Raw genomic sequence first — 25076 nt, forward strand, 5'->3', positions numbered from 1 at the left:
GAGAATATTTCCTGAATCCTAAAGGAGTAGTATCCTTACGAGAAGAGAGAGCAGCCCCTCATATACATGGCTTTTAGGACCTCCTGCCTCCAGAACTATGGAAGAACAGATTTATATTGTTTCAAGGCACCAAATGTGTGGTAATTGGTTACAGAGGCCCTAGGAAACTAAAGCTGCCTAAATGTCTAATTCTCAAAGCAATATCGAGGGACAACAGAATGGGCAACAGAAAAGAAAAATGTGTGACAAGTCTGTGTTAAGATACACAAGCAAGGCTTCAAAAACAGTGAAAGTTTCCATTTATCCATGTATCACACATTCTTCTTACAAGTTAGCCCTTCCCAGCGCGGAAATGACTTGCAGATGGGAGAGCAGGTATTTCTCTCTAAAAAGGAGAAACCTGCCTAGCATATATCGTCAACATGGTCTTATTCCCAGTGTGTGCTTTTAACTCTGATCTTCATTAAAAAAAAAACCAAAACCACAAACTAAAAGACAGGGAGTTGTTTTGTTTTTTTTCATAGTAACTGCATGATTTCTCTAGTTTTGCATTCCTGATTCTGATTTAAGAATGAGGTTCAGACAGTATAATATTCTTACACGCAAGTATTTTTATGAGCCAGTAGTTGCAACTTGAAAATGGAGAAATAGGAGAAATTCAGAAGTTACGAGAGAGCTCATTTATTAAGTATTTGAGACAAATGGTATTAACTTTAGAGTGAATCTAAAGAAGGCTGTAATACTCTTTTCCAGGTTTTTTTTTAGTGTTCTCAAGAGTTTTCCAACTTCATCACATCCTTACACTACGTTTGCAGATTAAAAAGTAGTCAGTGGCGTAATAAATCAAACCTGGAATGTGACCATGGTCCTTCTACAGCTAGGTATGTGTCTAGGGATGAGTCACGTGATAATCTTTAGATCTAAAGAAGTTAGAAATTCATACAAGGTCTGTTGACAAACATTACCTATTTCAATCATGGATAATAGAGGAAAAAATAAAAAACAGGCTTTTTTTAAACTTTTGTGGGTTTTTTTTTTTTGCAATGTTCCCTTTCCAGCCCCTAAACCTGTAGTGCTAAAGCTCTCAGAGAAAGCTGCCAAAAAGCAGATGGGAGAGGTACGACTTACACCATTCTTCTCCCTCCTCAAAAAAGTACCAGATCTTGGGGAATGCTGTTTTTCTATTTTTATAAATTAGAAGGGGGAATGGTTTCTGACACAAAATAGAATGTTCCATGCTTAGTATTTAAGCCCCTCTAAGAGTTTTTGAGCTGGTCTGTCTGTCTTTCTTTAGAGAGGTCTTTTCTCTTAGAACATCTGCTAATTAAACGACTTTCAAGACTCAGGAAATTATTCCTGATGGTCTGGAGGAATGGTGCCATGGGACCAGTTTAACTTACAAATATTTTAAAACTTAGTTTTGAATCCATGTCAATCAAATGTACCAGTTAAATTGACCCATGGCACCATTCCTCCTGAGAGCATCAGGAGGGATAAATCAGGAATAATATCCCATATATACACACACACATATATATTTATATGGAATAATATTACATTTAAATACATAAGTACTTACATATAAATACAGTGAATATCAAAGAATGAAAATATATGCATATATATTAAATATTTTTTCATTCTTAGAAGCAAATGGCTGAAAACAACTGTGATGAGTATTAAGACTGGGTTAGGGCAGAGAAGTAGAAGAGACACTAAAAGGCAGACACAGGAGAGATGGGGTGGATGGAGTCACGTATGGGCTTGGCCACCCTCTCCAGTATTCCTGCCTGGAGAATCCCATGGACAGAGCAGAGGGGTGGGCTACAGTCCATGGGGCCACACAGAGTCAGACACGACTGAGAGGCTAACACACACGCGTGCAAGAAAGCAAGCTTATTGGGGAAACGAAGACCACCTCTGTCCCTGAGGCTGACAAACGAACTTGTCCTCTCTTGCGTTTTCGTAACTGCTTTTCCTCCTGCACACAGCAGGACGGAGCACACACAGAAATTATCACCGCTACCAGAAGCTTCTCTTTCCCTGGGGTTAATAAAATCATGAATATCTGTAAATGGTCAGGCTAGAAAAACCCACTAGGTGCTGGAGAGCACACCCTCTGGGCAAAGAGAGGTCTCAGGCCGGCTGCTCTTTCCAGCACTGGCCTTCTGGCTTCCAGGGCAGGGCTGAGCTGACAGACTGACCCAAGGACACTTAGGTTTTGCTTAATTTAGACTCTTGAGAGTCCCTTGGACTGTAAGGAGATCCAACCAGTCCATCCTAAAGGAGATCAGTCCTGGGTGTTCATTGGAAGGACTGACGTTGAAGCTGAAACTCCAATACTTTGGCCACCTCATGCGGGGGGTTGACTCATTGGAAAAGACCCTAATGCTGGGAAGGATTGGGGGCAGGAGGAGAAGGGGATGACAGAGGATGAGATGGCTGGATGGCATCACCGACTCGATGGACATGGGTTTGGGTAGACTCCGGGAGTTGGTGATGGACAGGGAGGCCTGGCGTGCTGCGATTCATGGGGTCGCAAAGAGTCGGACACGACTGAGCGACTGAACTGAACTGAACTGAAACTAGGGAAAATGAAATTACAAAAGAATTACATAAATAAAAGTTAACATAGAAGTCTAAAATAAATGATGTTTATAAAAAGCTTGAGAAAATATATTTCCTAAATATATGTGCGGTATAACTATGACATAAATTTGAATGTAATTATGTACAAAGATGGAGAAGCTCTATACAGTCAGCAAAAACAAGACCGGGAGTAGACTGTGGCTCGGATCATGAACTGCTTATTGCCAAATTCAGATTTAAATTGAAAAAAGTAGGGAAAACCACTAGACCATTCAGGTATGACCTAGATCAAATCCCTTATGAGTATACCGTGGAAGTGACAAATAGATTTAAGGGTCTAGACCTGATAGACAGAGTGCCTGATGAACTATGGACAGAGGTTCGTGACATTGTACAGGAGACAGGGATCAAGAAAATCCCCATGGAAAAGAAATGCAAAAAAGCAAAATGGCTGTCTGAGGAGGCCTTACAGATAGCTTGGAAGAGAAGAGAAGTGAAAAGCAAAGGAGAAAAGGAAAGATATTCCCATCTGAATGCAGAGTTCCAAAGAATAGCAAGGAGAGATAAGAAAGCCTTCCTCAACAATCAGTGCAAAGAAATAGAGGAAAACAACAGATTGGGAAAGACTAGAGATCTCTTCAAGAAAATTAGAGATACCGAAGGAACATTTCATGCAAAGATGGGCTCGATAAAGGACAGAAATGGTATGGACCTAACAGAAGCAGAAGATATTAAGAAGAGGTGGCAAGAATACACAGAAGAACTGTACAAAAAAGATCTTCATGACCCAGATAATCACGATGGTGTGATCACTCACCTAGAGCCAGACATCCTGGAATGTGAAGTCAAGTGGGCCTTAGAAAGCATCACTATGAACAAAGCTAGTGGAGGTGATGGAATTCCAGTTGAGCTATTTCAAAGCCTCAAAGGTGATGCTGTGAAAGTGCTGCACTCGATATGCCAGCAAATCTGGAAAACTCAGCAGTGGCCACAGGACTGGAAAAGGTCAGTCTTCGTTCCAATCCCAAAGAAAGGCAATGCCAAAGAATGCTCAAACTACCACACAATTGCACTCATCTCACATGCTAGTTAAGTAATGCTCAAAATTCTCCAAGCCAGGCTTCAGCAATACGTGAACTGTGAACTTCCAGATGTTCAAGCTTGTTTTAGAAAAGGCAGAGGAACCAGAGATCAAATTGCCAATATCCGCTGGATCATCGAAAAAGCAAGAGAGTTCCAGAAGAACATTTCTGCTTTATTGACTATGCCAAAGCCTTTGACTGTGTGGATCACAATAAACTGTGGAAAATTCTGAAAGAGATGGGAATACCAGACCACCTGACCTGTCTCTTGAGAAACCTGTATGCAGGTCAGGAAGCAACAGTTAGAACTGGACATGGAACAACAGACTGGTTCCAAACAGGAAAAGGAGTACATCAAGGCTGTATATTGTCAGCCTGCTTATTTAACTTATATGCAGAGTACATCATGAGAAACGCTGGGCTGGAAGAAACACAAGCTGGAATCAAGATTGCTGGGAGAAATATCAATAACCTCAGATATGCGGATGACACCACCCTTATGGCAGAAAGTGAAGAAGAACTAAAGAGCCTCTTGATGAAGGTGAAAGAGGAGAGTGAAAAAGTTGGCTTAAAGCTCAACGTTCAGAAAACTAAGATCATGGCATCTGGTCCCATCACTTCATGGGAAATAGATGAGGAAACAGTGGAAACAGTGTCAGACTTTATTTTTTGGGGCTCCAAAATCACTGCTGATGCTGATTGCAGCCATGAAATTCAAAGACGCTTAGTCCTTGGAAGGAAGGTTATGGCCAACCTAGACAGCATATTTAAAAGCAGAGACATTACTTTGCCAACAAAGGTCTGTCTAGTCAAGGCTATGGTTTTTCCAGTGGTCATGTATGGATGTGAGAGTTGGACGGTGAAGAAAGCTGAGCGCCGAAGAATTGATGCTTTTGAACTGTGGTGTTGGAGAAGACTCTTGAGAGTCCCTTGGACTGCAAGGAGATCCAATCAATCCATCCTAAAAGAGATCAATCCTGGGTGTTCATTGGAAGGTCTGATGTTGAAGCTGAAACTCCAGTACTTTGGGCACCTCATGCGAAGGGTTGACTCATTGGAAAAGACCCTAATGCTGGGTAGCATTGAGGGCAGGAGGAGAAGGGGACGACAGAGGATGAGATGGTTGGATGGCATCACCGACTCGATGGACATGGGTTTGGGTAGACTCCAGGATTTGGTGATGGACAGGGAGGCCTGGTGTGCTGCAATTCATGGGGTCGCAAAGAGTCGGACACGACTGAGCGACTGAACTGAACTGAACTGATGTACTAGATACTCATCACTGTGAGGCTTTTACTAAGAGATTTAGATGTATGATTTCTTTTAATCCTCACAACTGTTCGATTCAGTAGCTATTCTTATTTGCATCTGATGAGAAACCTGAAGCTCATGAGGTTACATAATAAACTCAAGTTTCTGAGGGACAGGACTCTTTTTTTCTTCGTCTATTTCCTTTCTTCTCCAAGCTCTCCAGGTGATTCTAGGTTCAGCTAGGATTCATACACCTAAAATATATGATTTTTATTTGTCAATTATATCTCAATAAAGTTGGGGGGGAAGTCACTGAATGGTATCCCCGAGATCGTGTACTTCATTTTATGTAAATATTATAAAAAAAAAATCTTATAAACAAATACTGAATTCTAAGTATTAAGAAGTGGAGTGCATTGATATCTATAACTTTGAAGTGTATTAAAAAATTAGATGACATAATGGAAAGAATGAGGGACAGATGCATAATTATGTAATGAAGCAAATAATAAAAGGTTAACTGTAGAATCTAAGCGGTGGGTATTCACTGCAGAATTCTTCCCACTTTTCTGTTTCAAAATTTTAAAAAGAAAGTATTGGGGGAAACAAAAATGCCTGATTGGCTTTCTTAACCAGAGTTATACCATGCAGATATGATATAGATATGTATATGGAGGGGTGTAAACACTATACACACTTAAATATATAGAAATCTAGAAAGAGCTATGTACTTTGTATCTTATTACTACACCTGAAGGAATCACCCTTAACAATGCCAAAATATTAGTCCTTTAATTTTCATTCATTTATTCAAATACTTATAAATTATTATCTGTTATAGTATACTCATGGAGAAGGCAATGGCACCCCACTCTAGTACTCTTGCCTGGAAAATCCCATGGACGGAGGAATCTGGTGGGCTGCAGTCCATGGGGTCGCTAAGAGTCAGACACGACTGAAGCGACTTAGCAGTAGCAGCAGCATAGTATACTCAAGGCACTTGGCCATGTGCCTTGAAAATAAAAGCATATATTTTAAATGCCTAGTATATGCAAATCACTTAATCCATTTATGTGCTATACTGGTGGCAAGCATTAGCCCCACTTCACAGTTCTGAAATTACAATCATTTCAATACTTATGCATTAAGAGTTGACAGATTTTCTAATCTGGATTCTGTAAATATATTTACTTTTATCTGAAAGTTTAAAAAATATAAGGTAAATTCTTGGCTTGATGTTTAAGTACTGGAGAGCAATTGACAGCATACGAAATAAAGGATATTCCTTTAAGAGCTAGCATGTTGGTGGAGTCACTTTGCTTTTTCTTGATCAATTGTGGATAGTATCTTATGATTTTGGAAAAATAAAAAACAACAACAAGGTGAAAGGGCTTTATCTTTGGGTAAAAGAGGCAGCAACTATTAGTATAATTCTGTGGACTTCAATTATCCTTTTGGGTAACAGAGTGGCCCATATCATGTATTTTACAACCACATTTTCTTTCTTAGCTAGTGCCAGAAAGAACCCTAGGATTTCTTCTTATTTTAAAAGCAAAAATTAAATTTCTATGCTACTGATCTATGGAAAAGCCAAGACGTCATGAACCAGCAAATATCTATCAGAAAAAAACATGAGGCTCGCAACACTCACCAGAGAATCATATTTGCCGGGAGGCCGGCGTGCCAAGTGGAAACATGAGGTTAAGGTGGAAAGTTCTGACAAATACTGTGGGCTGATGTTAAAGAGCCCTCTGTAAGGCTAAAGTCACACAAGGGGCTGCAGGAAGTGACTTAATGCACCACTCATGGTTCACAGAAAAGGATGGTGCAATGCCTTGCGTACAGATTAGTTTTTAGAGAAGGGAGTGTGGGAGGGCTGGAGCCTGCGAAGAGACTCTGGGAGGGTCTGATGCTTCACAGCAAATGCTGTGTGGATGACCACAGGGGAAGGCCTTTAAGGAAGTAGCCGATGGCCTGTCTGCCACCACTGCCATGCTTCTGTGTAAAGTACTGGTTACTAAAGCAGGTGCTTGGAGATTGAGAGCAAAATCAATGAGTGGATTTCAGAGTTGGGCCTAGCTACACATCTCAGTTTTGTCACTTACTAGCTGAGTAATGTTGAGTCAATCTCTTTACTAACCAGAGCCTCTGCTTCCTCAGGGCTATAATGAGGGAGGGGTATAATGAGGATAAAACCACCCACCTTGCAGGGCCGATGGGAACATGAAATGAGATCACCTATGTAAAAAAATTCTGTTCAGTGCCTCACATAAAGTAAGCACCTTGTAAACATTAGCCTGTCCGTCTCCTTTTTCTCTCACACGTAAACACTTGGTTTTGTGAATGTTAGAGAAAACGTGGTTGCAAAACCTTTCCTGGTCACCAACCGCTGTGGCAGGGTGGAGACACTAAGAGGAAGGACCCTCCGAACCTCACCCCCGGCCACCAGACATTCTTGTGTGAGCGTGAAGAGGGGAGAGCGTCTCCACCATTTCTAGACTTCCTGAGGAACCCCAGCGTAGAATGTTGGCAAAAGTTTAGTCAGGGATATGCTTCAACTTTTAAAAATGCTATCTGTGCTGTCATCCTGGAAAAAACTCCTAAAATCGAGTGCAGGCCATATTTTTATGAACAAAACCTAAATGGTTTTGGCAAGTTGGAATAATTAAGTAACATGTAGTCAATTCTAATTCTCCTCGGCTAGGAAAATCATTCAACTTAGAGAAAGCAACATTCAGGGCAAGCTGGCATGCACCTAGGAGGTTCAAGCAAGTGTTTCTTCATGGAGGAAACTTTACAATTGGTTAAAAAGTTTTTTACTGAGTAAACTGTCACACGTACATAAATGTTGAACAAATCCTCACATATCCAGGACCCAGTGTGAGTGATTACTAATGATTCTATTTTAAAACTGGAACTTAAGTATTCAGCAACGCCTTTTGAGAGACAGGCACCTAGAGAATGGTATTCCCCTTGGGGAGAAGCAGGCACTTTTAGGAGTCCTTCCAATGCAAACCTCAAAATCACAATGGAAATTACCTAAATTCTGTTGGTTAAAAACAGAGAGAGCATAGTGATGTCCTTCTCTGTAAATAGCTTCAGAGAAGGACAGCTCTGCCAAGGGTGTGGCCTTTTCTACTTTACTTTTCCCGCTTCTACAGGGAATGATGACAGGAATGCTGAAGTCCCTGAGTCTTTCCAAGGCCCCCTGGAAGGAAAGGAACACAAGGAAAAGGAAAGAGGGCAAGAGTAAGGGGAGGCCCAGCAGACACATGAGAGCCGCTGAGCAGGAGGGAGGGAAAGCGCAGGCACGCTCAGAGAAGCTCAAATGTGTTCCGGACCAGAGTCCCAGAAGGCTTCCGGCGTAGCTTTAGACCCAGCACCATCAGTCTGCCTTGGGGACCTGGTGAGCCACTGACTCAACCGCCCACCGCTTCTCCCAGGAGCTCCTGCACCCTCACAAGGGCGTCGGCATGGCCGCTGTGTGTCTGCCCCTCCCCAGCTCTCTGTTAAGACAACCCCCTGCAGCAGGTTAACAATACCCTGTGCTGACCCGGCTATGGGAAAGGCATCTATTCTTGGGAGACAAAACGGACCTTGCTCCAACTAGACACAAACCTAAGTTAAGAGAGCACGCCTTGGAGCCTCAAATACTATGAAAACGTGAAGTGACTCATGTGCATGGGTTTGGCTTTCCACCAGGGAGAAAGCTGGATTCCCGAGCAGAGGTCTAGAAAGTTCCAATTAAGCAGGCAATGAGGAGGGCTGACCTCACCAAGCTCAGCCGTGAGCTTCAGGCCTAAACACATTAGCCGGCCAGGACTCTGTGGTGAGCTTATACACATGACGTCTTTCAGTCCGTCCTGTGGTCCTTCCTGCCCCCTGAGAAATAGTCATCGTCATCTGACTTCTAATTCACTTGAAAGGAACGTCCATTTCTTTAGGCCTCAATGTGAGCTTCACAACCTGCATGGAACCGGCTATGATTCTACAGAAAAGTAGTCAAGGCCTCTTTCTAAGGCCCGGCCATCCGGAGCTTCATTCTCCAGAAGTGAGCCTTTACACGTCTCAGAGATCATCTAAGAGATAAAGGCTAGCCGGAGTTGCACCCTGAGGCTGACGGTACCTTGGAGAAGACAATGCTGTCCACGTCTTCACTGGGCGAATGAAAAAGGTCAGAATCGCTCCCAGATTCTCTTTTAAGGACACCTGGTTTTGAAGCACACTCTCGGCCCAGTCCAACATCCAGGAAGCTGTCACATTCTGAAAAAGAAAATTCATTCAACCACTGCTTTAAAAAAAAAAAAAATCAGTTTTTTTTCACTCCAGTCATCAGCCTTTTAAATCGATTGACTACCCAATCTCCCCCCCTTCCTATATATATATATATTTTTTAATTAATTCTTTTAATTGTAGGCTAATTACTTTACAATATTGTAGTGGTTTTTGCCATACATTGATATGAATCAGCCACAGGTGTACATGTGTTCCCCATCCTGAAACCCCCTCCCACCCCCCTCCCCACCCCATCTCTCAGGATCAGCCCAGTGCACCAGCCCTGAGCACCCTGTCTCATGCATCGAACCTGGACTGGTGATCTATTTCACATATGATAATATACATGTTTCAATTAAGAAGCTGTAAAGGACACAAATTTAGTAGCTTTCAATTCTCTGTCAATAACCTGAGTCTGTCATATAAATAAATCATGGGCACAAAAATGAAAAAACAGTGATTTAGAACTAAAACACCTATGTATTTAAACATACATCTTTTCTTCTTGGTAGTTAGAGAATTTATTTCTTTTGCTACCAAAATCTGAAGTTCTTCGTTAGGAAACAATGTGATAGGGTTTGCAGGCAATTTCTGCTTTGAGACTTAAGTTCTTTCTGGAAACTTGTTAATTTATCAAAATACTAACATGAAAGACAAAGAGGAAGCATAGCTAATAAGCACACCAGTGTATTAAACTTAAGAGATTTTATTATGCAATAACAGAAATACAGCTATTTAACTTGTCCTAGATAGATTGGATATTGGATGAATAATGTGATGAAGAAAAATACATAAACTAGAATCTGTTTTCAGTTCCACAACTAGGATATGAACTCTGGGGAAGCAGAGGGGGGCCTTGACAGAAATCTTGCACTGGTACCTCAAAGAATTCTATAGGCTTAGTATACCTAAATTAGCTCAGTATTTAACTCATTCTCTCCCTTAACTTTGTAACCAAAAGGGACATGTGACCTGGTAACAATAGAAATTAAAACATTGGTACATAGTGATACCAAGAAAGATATCAACCTCCTTCAGGAAGATCAGGAAAGATCAAACGATTCCATTCTAGTTGGCATGATGCGTGACTTGGAAAACATATCTAAGTTTATCAAATCTTCAGGTGCTACTCAGTGATGAGGGACAGAGTAGACAAGCTGGCTGCCTAGCAGTTCAAGAGAACTCTACCTGGAGGTTTTGCTCGAAAGGAAATTCAAGAGGACTTGACAACACAAGGTGATGGCAAAACAAAGCCACTAACAGTTTCAGGCTCTATTCATGGACAAAGCACAAGCGTAACAGACGGTGTACCCAAGTCCAGCACAGGGACAGTCCGGCCACGGCCAGCGGGGGCCCCCGACGCTGCACCTCCACGGCCGTGACTGCTCCTGAACAAATCAAAGTGAAGCACTGATACACGCGGTCATGAGGTCACCAGAGTGGCAATACCCGGGATACATGCAGGCTGCAGAGGAGCTTGATGAAAATGTGTCTGAGGACGGCGGGAGGCTCGCCCAGTGAGACCAGAGCTTCACTGTTACTGGGCTTCCGGGCCACAGGCTGACAGACACCTGGAGTCATCAGGGTCATTCACCAGAAGGGCTGGAGCAAAGAACACACGCCTGCAGCAAGAGGCCTCGAGAAAACTGTCTACACACAGCAGGGAGTGGAGGTTCAACTAGATGATGCTAATGTCTCTTTTAATTCTTAGAGTCGATGCTTAGACAATGTGCTTCCCAAGCGGCGCAGCGCTAAAGAATTGGCCTGCCAATGCGGGAGATGCAAGAGGCGCAGGTTCAATCCCCGGGTCGGGAAGACACCCTGGAGAAGGGAATGGCAACCCACTCCAGTATTCCTGCCTGGAGAATTCCATGGACAGAGGAACCTGTCGGGCTACAGCCCATGGAGTTGTAAAGAGTCGGACACGACTGAGCACACATGCACGTCACACATATGCTTAGACAGTAACTGTGTGTGTACATGTCTGTGTTCAGAGATGAGAACAGAAAGGTTTTATCTAAATTAACTAATAAGTGATCATTAATAAATTATTAGCCCTGGATTCATGTTGATGTTTGACAGAAAACAACAAAATTCTGTAAAGCAATTTTCCTTCAGTTAAAAAATAAATTTATTAAAAAAAAATTATCAGCCCTGGATTAACCAGGAATCTAAGACAAAGTCAAAAAGGCATCGCACTGATACAGGTCATGAATTACTTGTCAACAAAATTACCCTTTTTGTGAGTGAAGCATTTGACTGGGGACTGGGGATTATCCAAATAAAGAGCTGTTTCATGTTTTTGTGTGGGAGGTTAGGGGGCAGTTTACAATCTTGGGGTAGAAATGAATATATTAAGAGGCAATTTCAACACCGAAGTATTAATACACAAATCACGCCACAGGAATTGAGACAAGGCTTACAGATCAATCTGAAAATGTTTCTGTTTAAAGTAGAAAAGTAGTCCATTTCAATCTTGGTCCAAACTGTTTCTGCATGTGTTAGTTCAACGGGGATAGCCCTGCTTTTAGAAGCCTGGAAATCACAGGTATTCTAGAATTTTGGGTGTTTCTTTCCCCCCTCACAGTTAGAGCGTGTACTAAGTTAGGTGGAGTCGGTGGCTGTGGTTTTTCTACTTGCTCCCCACACCCCCCACCATCCCGGCTTTCCCCAGCTGGAAAAATCAAACACTCCACTCTGTGGCTGAGGGGAGAACAGCGGGGCGGGGTGGGGGCTGCCCAAGAGCAGAAAGGGCTGTCACAGCAACTATGCCGAGCCGCTGGCTGTCCAGCTGGCAGTCAAACAGACCACGTCGAAATTCCAGACTGGAAAACGGAGCAGTTCAAGACATTCTAACGGAAAATTCACAGGGAAGATCCAAACTCAGTCCCAGGAGGAACACCTCACCCCGGGAATGAACCCGAGTCTGGGATGAGAGCATGCTGCCGGGATACGACGCTGACTGTCGAGCTGGGGCGCAGGGAAGAGAACGAAAACAAGGAAAAGGGGAGAGAAGAGGACCCGAAGGCGTTATGAAACCCCCGCAGATGGCAGTGCGGGGACCCTCAGCTCACATATGCTGGCAGGTTTTCAAAATGAATGGAATCTTTCTTCTTAATCCATAAGGTGGAGCATAAGGAAGGTATCGCAGGAACAAACATCTCTGGGCGTAGATAGAGTGAGGTGGATATGGCTTAAATCCAGATCTGACTACTAAAAGAACCCCAGGCATGAAGTCATTCTTGACCTCTAAGACTCAGTCTCCTTACCAATGAAACAGGATAGTATGTCCCTCCCTATAACAGTTGTAGTGATGGTGAGAAAGAATTTATACACTTAGTAATGGAAGTCTGCGCCTCAGCAAACAGCAGGCATAATATGATACACACACCTAGCGGGGTGAACGCTTCATTAACCTGTAACGTGTGACCTGACAATGTCCGGTAATAAAATAGGACATGACACTTTGCGGTGGGTCAGTCCTATTTTATGACCCGTTTATAAATCTCTTACTTTTGTGTCCTGAGCCACCACCTTTTTAAAAGCAAGCAAAATGTCAGGTGCACTTTCAAAGTGCTTATCAAGTCACTTGGGCTTAAATTTTACACATGAAAACAAATTACAGTTGGGGAAGGGTAGGAAAACTTACCAGGAGCCGCTCCCTGGGCTTTGCTGAACCATGTTAACTGTAATCCATGTGCACTTAGTTCTACTTAAATAAGTGTGCATTTATCCTGGACTGGAGATTGTACAAGTAAAATCAAGTCAAAGTGTTAGTCACTCATTCATGTCCCACTCTTTGCAACCCCATGGACTCTAGCCCACCAGGCTCCTCTGTCCATGGGACTCTTCAGGCAAGAACACTGGAGCGGGTCGCCGGGCCCTCCTCCAGGGGACCTTCCCGACCCAGCGATGGAACGCAGGTGTCCCACACTGTGGGCAGATTCTTTACCATCTGAGCCTCTAGGAAGCCTGAAGAGTATACAAAGTGACTTTAAATAAAGGTTGTTATTTTCTTTAGTCTAACACTATTGTTCTCTTGAGCTGCGTCTAAAAGCAAAAGAAAGAAACCTGTATGATTGAAAGTACCTAGAATTCACAAAGAAACTATGCCTACAATTATAGTCTCAGGCCTCAAGTTCAGGAGCATAATTCAGGATTTTGTTAAACTGAGGTTTAGAAAGATTCGAAAGAATCAAAGTCTTTCGGGGGGCGGGGTATGGAGAAAGTCAACGATATTTAAGATTATGCCTTGGGGAAAATGCTCAGGGGTTCAAATTCACCTCTTTAAAGGAGTAAAAAGGAACTGTGGCCTGTGGAGAAGCTTCCTGTGAATATTCTAACTGTGAGGCAACCTCTACGGGGCAGACAACTTCACGACTTGAGTGGCTGAGAGCAATTACACTTCTAGGAAAAGCCCCTAACAGCTAAGGAACTGAAACAGAGTGAGGAGCATACTTTCAGGTAGAAGAGTCTAGGGGATTAGATGGGGACTGGGTCAGCTACATCTGTGAACAAGGTCAATCTTACAATATTTGGAGACCCTAAACACAACAACAGTGTAATAATATTCTTTAACTTCTGTATGAGAGGAAAAAAAAAACAAACTCTTCTCATATTTGTTTCCAACACTTTCTTTGGAGCAAAGTCAGAGGGTTGAGAATCAGCAGGAAACTTCTCTTTAGGAAGAGGATTTGAACCATCTTGTTCTTAAATTTCCTTCTACTGCCATACATCCACAGCTAAACTGTTTCTAAAAAGACCAGCAAATGAGAACTCGGTAATTTTTAAAGCAAGTCAGGAAAAACTGAAAAGGTTAACAGAGGTTTTGTTGGGTAAAGCAGACTCAAGAGCCCAAAATGCAAATTACCAGCTGCGAGAACAGGCATTGGGTACTTGAGTTACTCACCAGTCATTTGGACTCTTCCCTTAAGGAAAGCCAGGAGGCTTCAGGGAGGGAAGACAACAGAGCACAGACATTAGGGAACAAACCTTGCGTCACAGTGAATTAGTGGCTCAAGCTGGGTAAAAAGTCAGGACTCTTAACGACCACAAAACATGTACTATGTCATTAACCACCATTAAGGTCTTAAGGGCCTTTTACCCTCATCTAATGTCACTAATACCTCGTGGGTGCTTAAGGAAAGCCTCAACTGCTGACACTATTTCCAAAGATTATGATTCTCAATCTAGGCTACACAGCAGAGGAACCAAAGGCTCTTTTAGAGATCTGATGCCTAGACCACACCTCAGCCTAATTAAATTGGAATCGCTGGGGGGTAGGACCCAGACATCAGTATATTTTTAAAGCTCCCCAGGTAATTTCAATGCACAGTCAAAATCAAGAGACCTGGGATTAGTCCTTAATAACACATATTTACAGTTTTACCATATTAAGAAACTAATATCACATGTACATATACACACAGCACATATGCCTTCACAGGCGAATTAATCAACCATAAAGCCACCTGTGGAACCTTACTGCTAAAATGAAATTTAGGTAATTACATGTTCATTTTCAGCTGTGAGATAGATAAAAGGCCTACAAACCCAAATCACATAACACTCTTCTCACTTATCCCGCTAGTGCTCATGAAGGACAGATCTCCAACATTCTGCATCAGAGTGGGATGGTGGCTCTGGAAAAGGGACATTTTGGATGCAGTTATTCAAGCAAACCAGGAGATGGAGAATCCCCGCTTACCTGGGCTCTGCGTGGGAGCCAGAAGAGATGCTGCGTCAGGGCACGGCTCAATGGTACACCAGTTTTCTCGGTTTATCTGAAGGGAAAGAAAGAGAGATTGAGTAAAAGTCATGCATAAAAAAGCAAAACGGAAAAAGACATACAAAGAGGAAGATCATGGTGCAGCAAAGGGAGAAATAAAGAAAAAAGAAGTTAATAGGTAAAATGGATCAAATGTTGAAATATGTATCTCACATCTTGGTTTGCAAATCAGAAAAAAAATGCAAAAATAATTTCTGTTTATTCAAGGATTACTATACGTTGGGTATCAGGTTAAGAATTCTACATACATTATTTCATTTCATCCTAAGAACTCTACATATTTCATTTTATTTAATCCCCACACTAGCTCTAAGAGGTTTGTATTATTTCTCTTGCCAAAGAATAACTAGGCTTGGAGGACCTACATTTGTCAATTTCTGATCTTCGGTGAGAAGATGCTAAACTATATGGGTGAGAAAGAACAAGAGGTTTCCTAAACATGCTGAGCGAGATAAGATAGAAAGCTATGGGGCATTCTGTCAAATTACAACTGTCTGACAAAGAGCAAATGCAAGAAATTAAACTGCTTGCAAATCAACTATGCAAACCTAAAGCCACAGGAAAGAAACACCAAATTATTGACTGTTTCAGCTCTTTTCCCAGTAGAGAGGAATGGAGGCTGGGACCAGGGGCCATCCATCAGTGTTTCAACTGCTGGTGTGTTACAGAATGATGCCCAAAATTTAAAAGTGATCCTTGAATGGAAAAGAATATTCAGCAGGTTCCCTGGGATTATGCAAAGTATCCCCTTTCAAAACGCAATTTGAGTGTGTATAAGGATGAAACCTCAAATTCAGTAACCTTAACAAACCCAATCCCCATCTTTCAAAGAATGGAAACAGCAAATTTTCCTTAAAAAACAAAACAGGACCTTTCATTTAGAGAAAGATTTTCTGACTGTGAACTGCACCTCATTTGAAATGAGCCAAATTTCACTTCCAGTGAAGTAAGTTTCTCTGTCAACAGGAAAAGCAAGAGTCCATAATTACTGTACTTTTGCTCCATGAACATAGCAACAAATTGTAAATAGATAACAGAAATTTTAAAAGCAGATCTTTTAACAACAGTGAAGAATGCTGAGCAGTTCTGAATTATCATGACATTGCTCTCTCCCCGTCCATGACCTTCAACACCTCTCCAGTCAACACTTTTGGAAACTTTGTTAAAACTCTTGATCTGAGAATGTTTTCATCACCTTTTCAGATGTTACTCTATGGCCAATGAGTAAACAGAATTTTCTTCATTGTCAATACATGAGGGACTAATTGACTTTTCATGTCATTTTAGGCATTTGTGTGTTACAGAAAATGAGCTACACATTTTGCAAAATAACATAAATATATAAATAACACAAAAAATAATGTATTATTTAACAAAAAGTTAGCAGAGTATTATTTAAAATAATACACAATAAATATTGAAAGAAAATTAAAATTGAATCAAATCCCTTTAATGAAATACACTGATTTCTGAATAATAATGACGAGAAGATACTAGTGATGGGAGACAACTCCTCAAGGATCTCCCTGTGAGTGTCTAGTGAGCAAAGGACACTGCCTGTGCTTTCATTCTAGGTTATCTTGTTAAGAATGTCTCCATATCAGACAGTCTCGAGAGAGAGAGATACTCTTTCTGTGTGAAGACAGATGTGTGAAGTCAGAACACAAGTGAGGCAGGCTTACTGCACACAGTAAAAATTCAGCGGTCCCACGGCTGTGACACAGCATCTCCCTGTGGAGATTGGATCCAGGATCCAATCCAGGACCATTTAGTTCAGTTCAGTCGCTCAGTTGTGTCCTACTCTTTGAGACCCCATGAACCGCAGCACGCCAGGCCTCCCTGTCCATCACCAACTCCCGGAGCTTATTAAAACTCATGTCCATCAAGTCGGTGATGCCATCCAACCATCTCATCCTCTGTCGTCCCTTTCTCCTCCCGCCTTCAATCTTTCCCAGCATCAGGGTCTTTTCAAATGACTCAGTTCTTCGCATCAGGTGGCCAAAGTACTGGAGTTCCAGCTTCAGCCTCAGTCCTTCCAATGAATAAATATTCAGGACTGATTTCCTTTAGGATTGACTGGTTGGATCTCCTTGCAGTCCAAGGGACTCTCAAGAGTCTTCTCCAACACCACAGTTCAAAAGCATCAATTCTTCGCCACTCAGCTTTCTTTCGGAGAAGGCAATGGCAACGCACTCCAGTACTCTTGCCTGGAGAATCCCATGGACGGAGGAGCCTGGTGGGCTGCCGTCTATGGGGTTGCACAGAGTCAGACACGACTTAGCAGCAGCAGCAGCAGCAGCAGCTTTCTTTATGGTTCAACTCTTACATCCATACATGACTACTGGAAAAACCACAGCTTTGACTAGATGGACCTTTCTTGGCAAAGTAATGTCTCTGCTTTTTAATATGCTGTCTAGGTTGGTCATAGCTTTTCTTCCAAGGAGCAAGTGTGTTAATTTCAGGGCTGCAGTCACCACCTGCAGTGAATTTGGAGCCCAAGGAAATAAAGTCTGTCACTGTTTCTATTGTTTCCCCATCTATTTGCCATGAAGTGATGGGACCGGATACCATGATCTTCGTTTTCTGAATAGTAAGTTCTAAGCCAACTTTTCACTCTCCACTTTCATCAAGAAGCTCTTTTTTTCCATCAAAGGCTTTGGCGTAGTCAATAAAGCAGAAGTAGATGTTTTTCTGAAACTCTCTTGCTTTTTTGATGATCCAATGGATGCTAGCAATCCAGCATACCACATTACATTTTGTGTGTGTGTATGTGTAATTTTGCATTTTAAGACCTTTATTGAAATATATGACAAAGGTTTGTATAGTCAAAGCTATGGTTTTTCCAGTAGTTATGTACAGATGTGAGAGTTGAGCCATCAAGAAGGCTGAGCATGAAAGAATTGATGCTTTCCAGTTGTGGTGCTGAAGAAGACTCCAAAGTCCCTTGGACTGCGAGGAGATCAAACCAGTCAATCCTACAAGAAATAAACCCTGAATATTCATCAGAAGGACTGGTGCTGAAGCTCCAGTACTTTGGCCACCTGATGCAGAGAGTCAACTCACCGGAAAAGACCCTGATGCTGGGAAAGATTGAAGGCAAGAGAAGGGGGTGACAGAGGATGAGATCGTTGGATAGCATCACTGATTAAATGGACAAGAGTTTGAGCAAACTCTGGAAGATAGTGAAAGACAGGGAAGTCTGATGTGCTGTTGTCCATGGGGTTGCAAAGAGACAGACACAACTTAGTGACCGAACAACAACAACAAATTGAAATATAATTCATACACTCTAAAACTCATCTATTTAACTGTCTATTAAATAGTCTATTCAATGGTCTAGTGTCCTAACACAGCTGTGAAACCATGGCCACTATCTAATTTTAGAACATTTTCATGGTACAAAAAAGAAACCTTGCATCCATCAGTAGTCACACCCGACCCCAAACCCCTCCCCTCCCAGTTCCAGGCAACCACTAATCTGTGTTCTGTCTCTATGTATTTGCCTCCTCTGGATATTCTGTATAAGCGGAATCATACATTTTGACGTCTTTGGTTACTGGCTTCTTGCACTTAGCTTGCAAGGTTCAAGGCTTTCAAAGGTCATCTGTGTCTCAGCATTTATCAGTACTGTACTCTACTGACAAATAATCCATAACACTGTATGGATATGCCCACACTGTATTTATTTATTCTTCAGCTGATAGACTTGTGGGCTGTTTTCACTTTCTGGCTGTTATGAATAATCCTGTCATGAATATCCATAAATGAACATTGGACATGTTCCATTTCTTTTGAGTATACACTGAAGGGTGAAACAGCTATGTCACATGGTGATAACTTTACGTTTAATAAAGTCAGGGTTTGCCAGACTTTTTAGGAGTGGCTGTGCTGTTTGACAGTCCTACCACCAACGTCCGAGTGTTCTAATTTCTCCACACCCTTGCCAACACCTGCTACTGCTCTTACCTGTGTTTAGATGTACCCAACTTGGCAGGTGTGAATGGTATCTCATGTGAGTATATGAGATACACTTTCAGCTTTTCATTTTTTAAAATATATATATTTTATCAAAGTACAGTTGACTTACAATGTCTCAGGTGCACAGCAAAGTGATTCAGTTATACATATACACGTGTATTATTTTTGAAATTATTTCCCATTATAGGTTATTAAAAGATACTGACTGTAGTTCCCTGTGCCATACAGTAAACCTCTGTTGCTGGTTGCATTTTTTTTAAATTAGAAATCTAGCATTCTATTCATACTAAGTAGAATCAAAATGTCATAAATTTTTTTAGTAGGCAAAAATTCATAAGTTTTCTAAAAATATATATATTATACATATTATTTATATATATGTATACAAGAGCTTTTCTACTAACCTTGATAGAGGCTTGAGAAAAAAAATTTAAAAAAAAAAGATGAAGAAACTAGAAAACAAACTAAATGAAATCAGAGCACTATGAAATAGAAAAAGTGAAACAAACTAGATAAGAGTAAATAAAAGATGATCATGTAGTTCAGTTGGTTTTAAACATGACTGCTCATTAGAAACATACTTTTTTAAAAGAATGGAAACTATTTTTTAATCTATTGATCACTTTCTAGGAAAAGGAAGACTCTATGAAGACATAATGCTAAACACTCTCAGATTTGTTTCCTTCTTTCATTAAATAAACAAGTACTAAATATCTTCAATGTATCAAAACATTTGTGTCAAGCCTTAAAAGCAGTAGTAGTAAAAGAACTGAGTTGTCAAAGAACTCAGTGGGTGTTAGAGGGATGTGGAAAAATTAACTAAATAAGTCTTCCACAGCATCCTGCACACATCAGGCACTGAAATGAGTGTGGACAAAGTGTCCTGTGATCAGTAGAAATGGGAATCAGACTGAATGAGACACTCTAATGACAAACTATATCTGAAATTCTTTATATATTTCTGCCCAGGTCACAAACATAACACACAGAAACAGTGGGCCAGATAACAACCCCCGTCTTTCACTTTACACAAGGCATTATTGCACAATATACGTGGGGGAGGAGCCAGGGACCGGCACACCCTGTATAAGCAGAAGAATTCAGAGATCAGAGTTTCACGGAAGTTACGAAAAGCTGAGGGCTGGAGAGAGAAGGTAGGACCACAGTGCCAACTGCTGCTGAGAAGTTGGAACTGATCAATTTTTAAAAAGAAGTCACTGAATCAGGCAACCGTGAGGTTTATGGTAACTTTGGAAAGAAGAGTTTGAAACAAGACAGGTGATACCAGAATTAAAACTGTAAAACATCTCATTGTATTTCTAAACTGATGGTACTTCCAAGTTTGCAGACTATTATCGCCTGGATGGGACCTTTTGCCTGTCCCATTGGGAGGCACGTTGCCATTTTTGAGATGAGGCCACACGCTGGGTGAGGCTAGATGCGGGGATGACAGATTTGTGTGCGAACCTTATCGTACTGGCAACTGCACCTGCTCAAAAGACCATAAGCTCGAGAAGTGAATCCTATCTTTAAAATTTCCACAGATCTCCCCATGAGCAGATAGCAGGTGCTTAACGAATAATCTTTGAATTTATTATCCTCAATGATTTTTATATAGAACTAAAGGGAGAACCTTTGAGATTATCACCCTGCCTCCCCTTACCAGGTCCATTAGAAAGGGGGTGGGCACAGGGTGGAGGGGCTCGGAGCGGGTACCGAGCACTGAGATGGAGGGAGGACCCCTCTCCTCACCCCTCGGCCGCTGCTCCTTCCCACCCTTGCAAGTATCTCTTCTTGTTCTTAACTTTGTCTCAGAATTCCAACAACTGTTTAAACAATTTTTAATAGCAATATGAAACTGAAAAAATCTGCCAAGGGAGCACTTAACATCTCTGGAGATTACTGGCTGGAAAAGAGAGTCACTGCTTAAATTAGACAAAAATATTTACAAAATAAAGTATTATAATGAGAAAACTAAAATATGAAACTAGGGGTGCCAATTTTTGGAACATCAAAATGCTGTAATTGAAAGAAATGTTTTCTGTTTGTCTTGGCTTTGTCTGCTTTCAGGAGCCTGTGTTTTCAGTCACTAACAGTTAATTACCAACGATGTGCTGAGCAGGCTCACCACCTCCAAGCACTCAAGGAAACCTCAGGAAATCTGACAGCTATGCAGCTCCAGCTAGTTCCTTCTGTGGAATCAGGACTCATTCACAAACATTTCAAACTAAAACCTACACTGAAAATCAGTATCATTTCAGGTAAATCAGAGACTTCCTCACCAGGAAAGGGTGAGCAAATCTAGCCCAAGAAGCCTTCTTCCTGTTGCTGTCTTGTTGATTAAACCACACAGCTGGCCAGTCAGCTTTTGGGAAGTACTATGCCCACTTTAGGCAAGAAACAGTGTCAAGGTACGGCAAGAGAAAGACGAATCGTGATCCTGGTGACAATTTGCACAATAGATCCCACCGTTTAAAAATATGAGGAATCTTGGTTCATTTAAAATGTCAAGGACAGACTTCTCTGGTGGCTCAGTGATTAAGAATCTGCCCCCCAATGGCAGGAGACACGGGTTTGATCCCTGATCTGGGAAGAGCCCACATGCCGTAGAGCAACTAAGCCCACAACTACTGAGCTGGTGCTCGAGAGCCTGGGAGCTGCCACCGCTGAGCCCACGTGCTGCAAGGACCCAAGTCCACGGGCCCTAGAGCCTGTGCTCTGCAACGAGAGAAGCCACCGCAGTGAGAAACCCGCAGCGAGAGAGGAGCCTCCCAATAGAAGAAAAGCCCGTGCAGCACAGCCAAAAATAAACAAACAAACTATACAGCATCTAGGGTTATTGTACCTGCCTCCACATCCCAGGACAATGCATATAACCATATGGGCCCATGGATTATCAGGCCTCATGAAATAACCCCACAGCCATGGACTATACGCTGGATAGTACTGATTAGCTTGTGAAATACAATAAGTACATGAGTACCTGAAACCCAAAGAGGAAAGGGAGTCTCTAATATAAAGATAATTTCTGGCTCAGAGATTTGGGGCAAGCTTAATGAGGCTGGTGGTGGGCCCTCCAAGGGGGAAGTGTGCCTAAAAGGGAGATGGTGACACAGGGAATTCCTGCCACGGAAAAAAGGAGGCTGAGCAAGGCCGCCAGGACACCTCAGAGCTGGAGTTCGTGGCCTCTGGTGGCAGAGACTCCTTCAAGGATCTGAGGGAAGCCAGGGACTGCTCTTCCCCAGAAACACGCATGCGTGTGCCCAGTCAGTGGTTCTGGAGCACGGCTTCACAACTCAGAGTAGAGACTTCTCCCTAGAAGTTTTTGAGGAGCACGGAAAGCCCAAGGGTGTCCAGACGTATGACTGAGGAAAGAATGGGAGACACGGCAACTGTGAATCTAAGCTTTAATCTCCACCAAGGTGAACCCCTCACCCCAGTTACATACGCAAGGCAGTGAAAAAATCAGTATTATCCTAGGAAAGCTGTAGAAAGTTTTCCTTTCCACAGGGAAGGAAGGAAGGAAAGCATGCAGCCACCAGGACACAGCCCAGTAAGAGGAGTCCAGGCAACTCTGCTCTGGAGCAAGTGTGTCCCTGGGCTGGGGACGTGTGGCTCCAGTGGGACACAGAGGAAGCAGCAGGTCAGTGAGCTGGTACCAAGGGCAGAATCCACAGAAATGGGAGAGAGACAGAAACTCCACACTTAGAAAAAGACTGAGGAAATCCAGAGGAGACGGTGATGGTGCCTTCTCTTTGACTACATTGAGTCTGAAGGGTTAAGATGTCTTTCAGATGCTTAAAAGTTATCTTTATTGAGAGAAAGACTGGAGCCAGTTTCATCTGCTCTTGAGTAAAACGTGGTGAGAAGGATGTGAAATGGAGTGGGATCCGAACGGACGTGCCAAGAGAGAAGACACGCTATTGGCCGTGCTCTGCGGGTGACACGCAGCTGCAGGTGAAGAAACCCGAAGGCTGGCCACGTGCAGACAGAAGGAGCACAGGAGCGAGTGTGCAGTCACGAAACAAAGCACATCAAAATCTCAGTGAGACACCACATCACACTCGTCAGGATGGCCGTATTTAAACCACACACACACACACACTCCAAAACAAAAACACCTCCAGAAAATAACCAGTGTTGATGAGAATCCAAAGAAACTGAAACCTGTGTGCACGTAAATTCCTGGGAATCTAAAATGTGGAAAACAGTACAGGGGTTCCTCCAAAACTTAAACAGAATCACCATACGATTCGGCAATTCCACTTCTGGGTACACACCCCAAAGAACTGAAAGCAGGTACTCATATTTATAAATCAACATTCACAGCACCACTATTCACAATAGATACAAGGGGAAAACAACCCAACTGGCCATCAACAGATGAATGGATAAACAAAAGGTAGTATATACATGCAATGGAGTAGTATTCAGCCTTAAAATAAGGAGAGAATTCTGATAGCTGCTTCCAAATGGATAAACCCCAAAGACATTATACTCAGTGAAATAGGCCAGTCATGAAAGGACAAATACTGTGCAATGCCACTTATATAAGATACCTAGGGTAGTCAAATTCTAGAGCCAAAAAAAATAGAATGGTGATTGCAGGGACTGGGGGCGGGGGGAAACGAAGAGACACTGTTTATCGAGTACAGAGCTGCAGTTTGCAAAGACGAAGGAGCTCTGGTCAGTGGTGATACAACAGCTGCACGACAGTGTGAACATGCTTAATGCCACTGAACTGCACACTCAAGTGTGGTAAATGTTGTTATGTACTTCCTCACAACAACAACAGAGTGAGTGTGCGGCAGTTCCAGAGAAGCGAGCATGTTTAGAGAAAAGCGGTCAGGCGGCCTGCAGCTGGAGGGAGCGCTGGTAATCTGGGCCAGATGCTACCAATTGTGGTCAATGCCATTAACCAGAGGACGAGTGTGGAAAGAACGTCAAAACTGGCATCAGCGTTTTTCGACCACATCCTGTACACAGTGACAGCAGCACCAAGCAGATCACACTCATATGTGACAAACACTGCCCTGAGTATATACAAGTAAGCCGTGTAAGAGGCAGAAACTGAATTACAAAACCTCTCTCCCTCTTCCCGCCTGGTTTCAGAAACACTGATGTGATCGATCAATTTGCCCTCGTCTCGGGTCTATTTTTCAACAACTCCACTGTTTCACACTCACACAGTGAGATAACTTAAAGGCCACACACCCAACGTGGTCCACTGGAACGTTTTCAGAGTGCTTGCTACAGACTAGAGAAAATGCCAGGCCCTGATTATACGCATGGTAACACATCTCTTCTCATGTTAGTCTCTTTTCCAAAAGGTGACCTCTAAGACCCAGGTTCCAGGTTACTGGATGACAGGCTGGTTCTCTACCACTGACACTCTTCTTAGACATCTTGAGACTAGGCTTGCCAGGAAATTCTGATTGCCAGCAGAATTAGGAGACGTACTAGAAAGAAACAACAGCATTGAGATTGTTAATAATTTGAGCTTAAGAGGAAAACAAAGATAATAATAAGTCCCTTTATCCAGGTTTTGCTCTATGGAATCTTTGAACTATTAGCAAAATACAAGATTGGCAACTGATTAAATGGGTAGGAGAAGGAGTAGATCAAAATGATTCTGAAATTGTGTTTAGCAAGTAGCTGGGAATGAGGAAAACAGAGACCGCGCCATTAAATATCCACATCTTTGGGAGGAACAAGTCACCCAGAACTTTCTGGCTCTGACTCCATTTGCGATTCTTTAGCTAAAAAACAAACTTAGTCCTCTGTCCACGTTGTATCTCCACGACAATCAGACTGTGGACATTACAGGTACCGAGCATCCAAAGTTCTGGTGAGTTACAGTGCATGTGGAACAGGGGATGGGAGAAGTTAATTCAGAAAAAATGTCGACCATCCTGGTGATTTTTCATGCCTGTCATGAAGCCTTGGGTCCCTTGTAATGATCTAAACCACACCTAAATTGTGTTCCCATCAGTCTGAAAATAGAGCTGTGCATATTTTCAGTGGAGAGGGAACTGCCTTGTTTTTGGCAGTGTTTCTGCTGCTGTTTATATTTGAACATCCTAATAACACAGCTCATGGTTACACCCAGCCTT

The 25076-nt window shown here is 42.3% G+C and overlaps 1 protein-coding gene across 12 annotated transcripts in view; it reads right to left on the reverse strand.

The window, feature by feature from the left end:
- Positions 1-25076, reverse strand: part of AKAP13 (A-kinase anchoring protein 13) — a 318012-nt gene that overhangs the window by 81886 nt on the left and 211050 nt on the right. For all 12 annotated transcript variants that reach the window (XR_014071355.1, XM_081550449.1, XM_081550455.1 and 9 more), the window contains 2 exons: positions 14905-14980; positions 9049-9185 (listed from right to left, as the gene is read on the reverse strand). Coding sequence is in view for 11 of the 12 variants with exons in the window: in XM_081550449.1 (XP_081406575.1) it covers positions 9049-9185; positions 14905-14980 (213 nt within the window). In the remaining variant the exon portion in view is untranslated. The remainder of the gene's footprint in view (positions 1-9048; positions 9186-14904; positions 14981-25076) is intronic.

The sequence above is a fragment of the Giraffa tippelskirchi genome, chromosome 12 (genome assembly GCF_054371585.1).
Source record: "Giraffa tippelskirchi isolate mGirTip1 chromosome 12, T2T-mGirTip1v1.2.pri, whole genome shotgun sequence".
Taxonomy (NCBI): domain Eukaryota; kingdom Metazoa; phylum Chordata; class Mammalia; order Artiodactyla; family Giraffidae; genus Giraffa; species Giraffa tippelskirchi.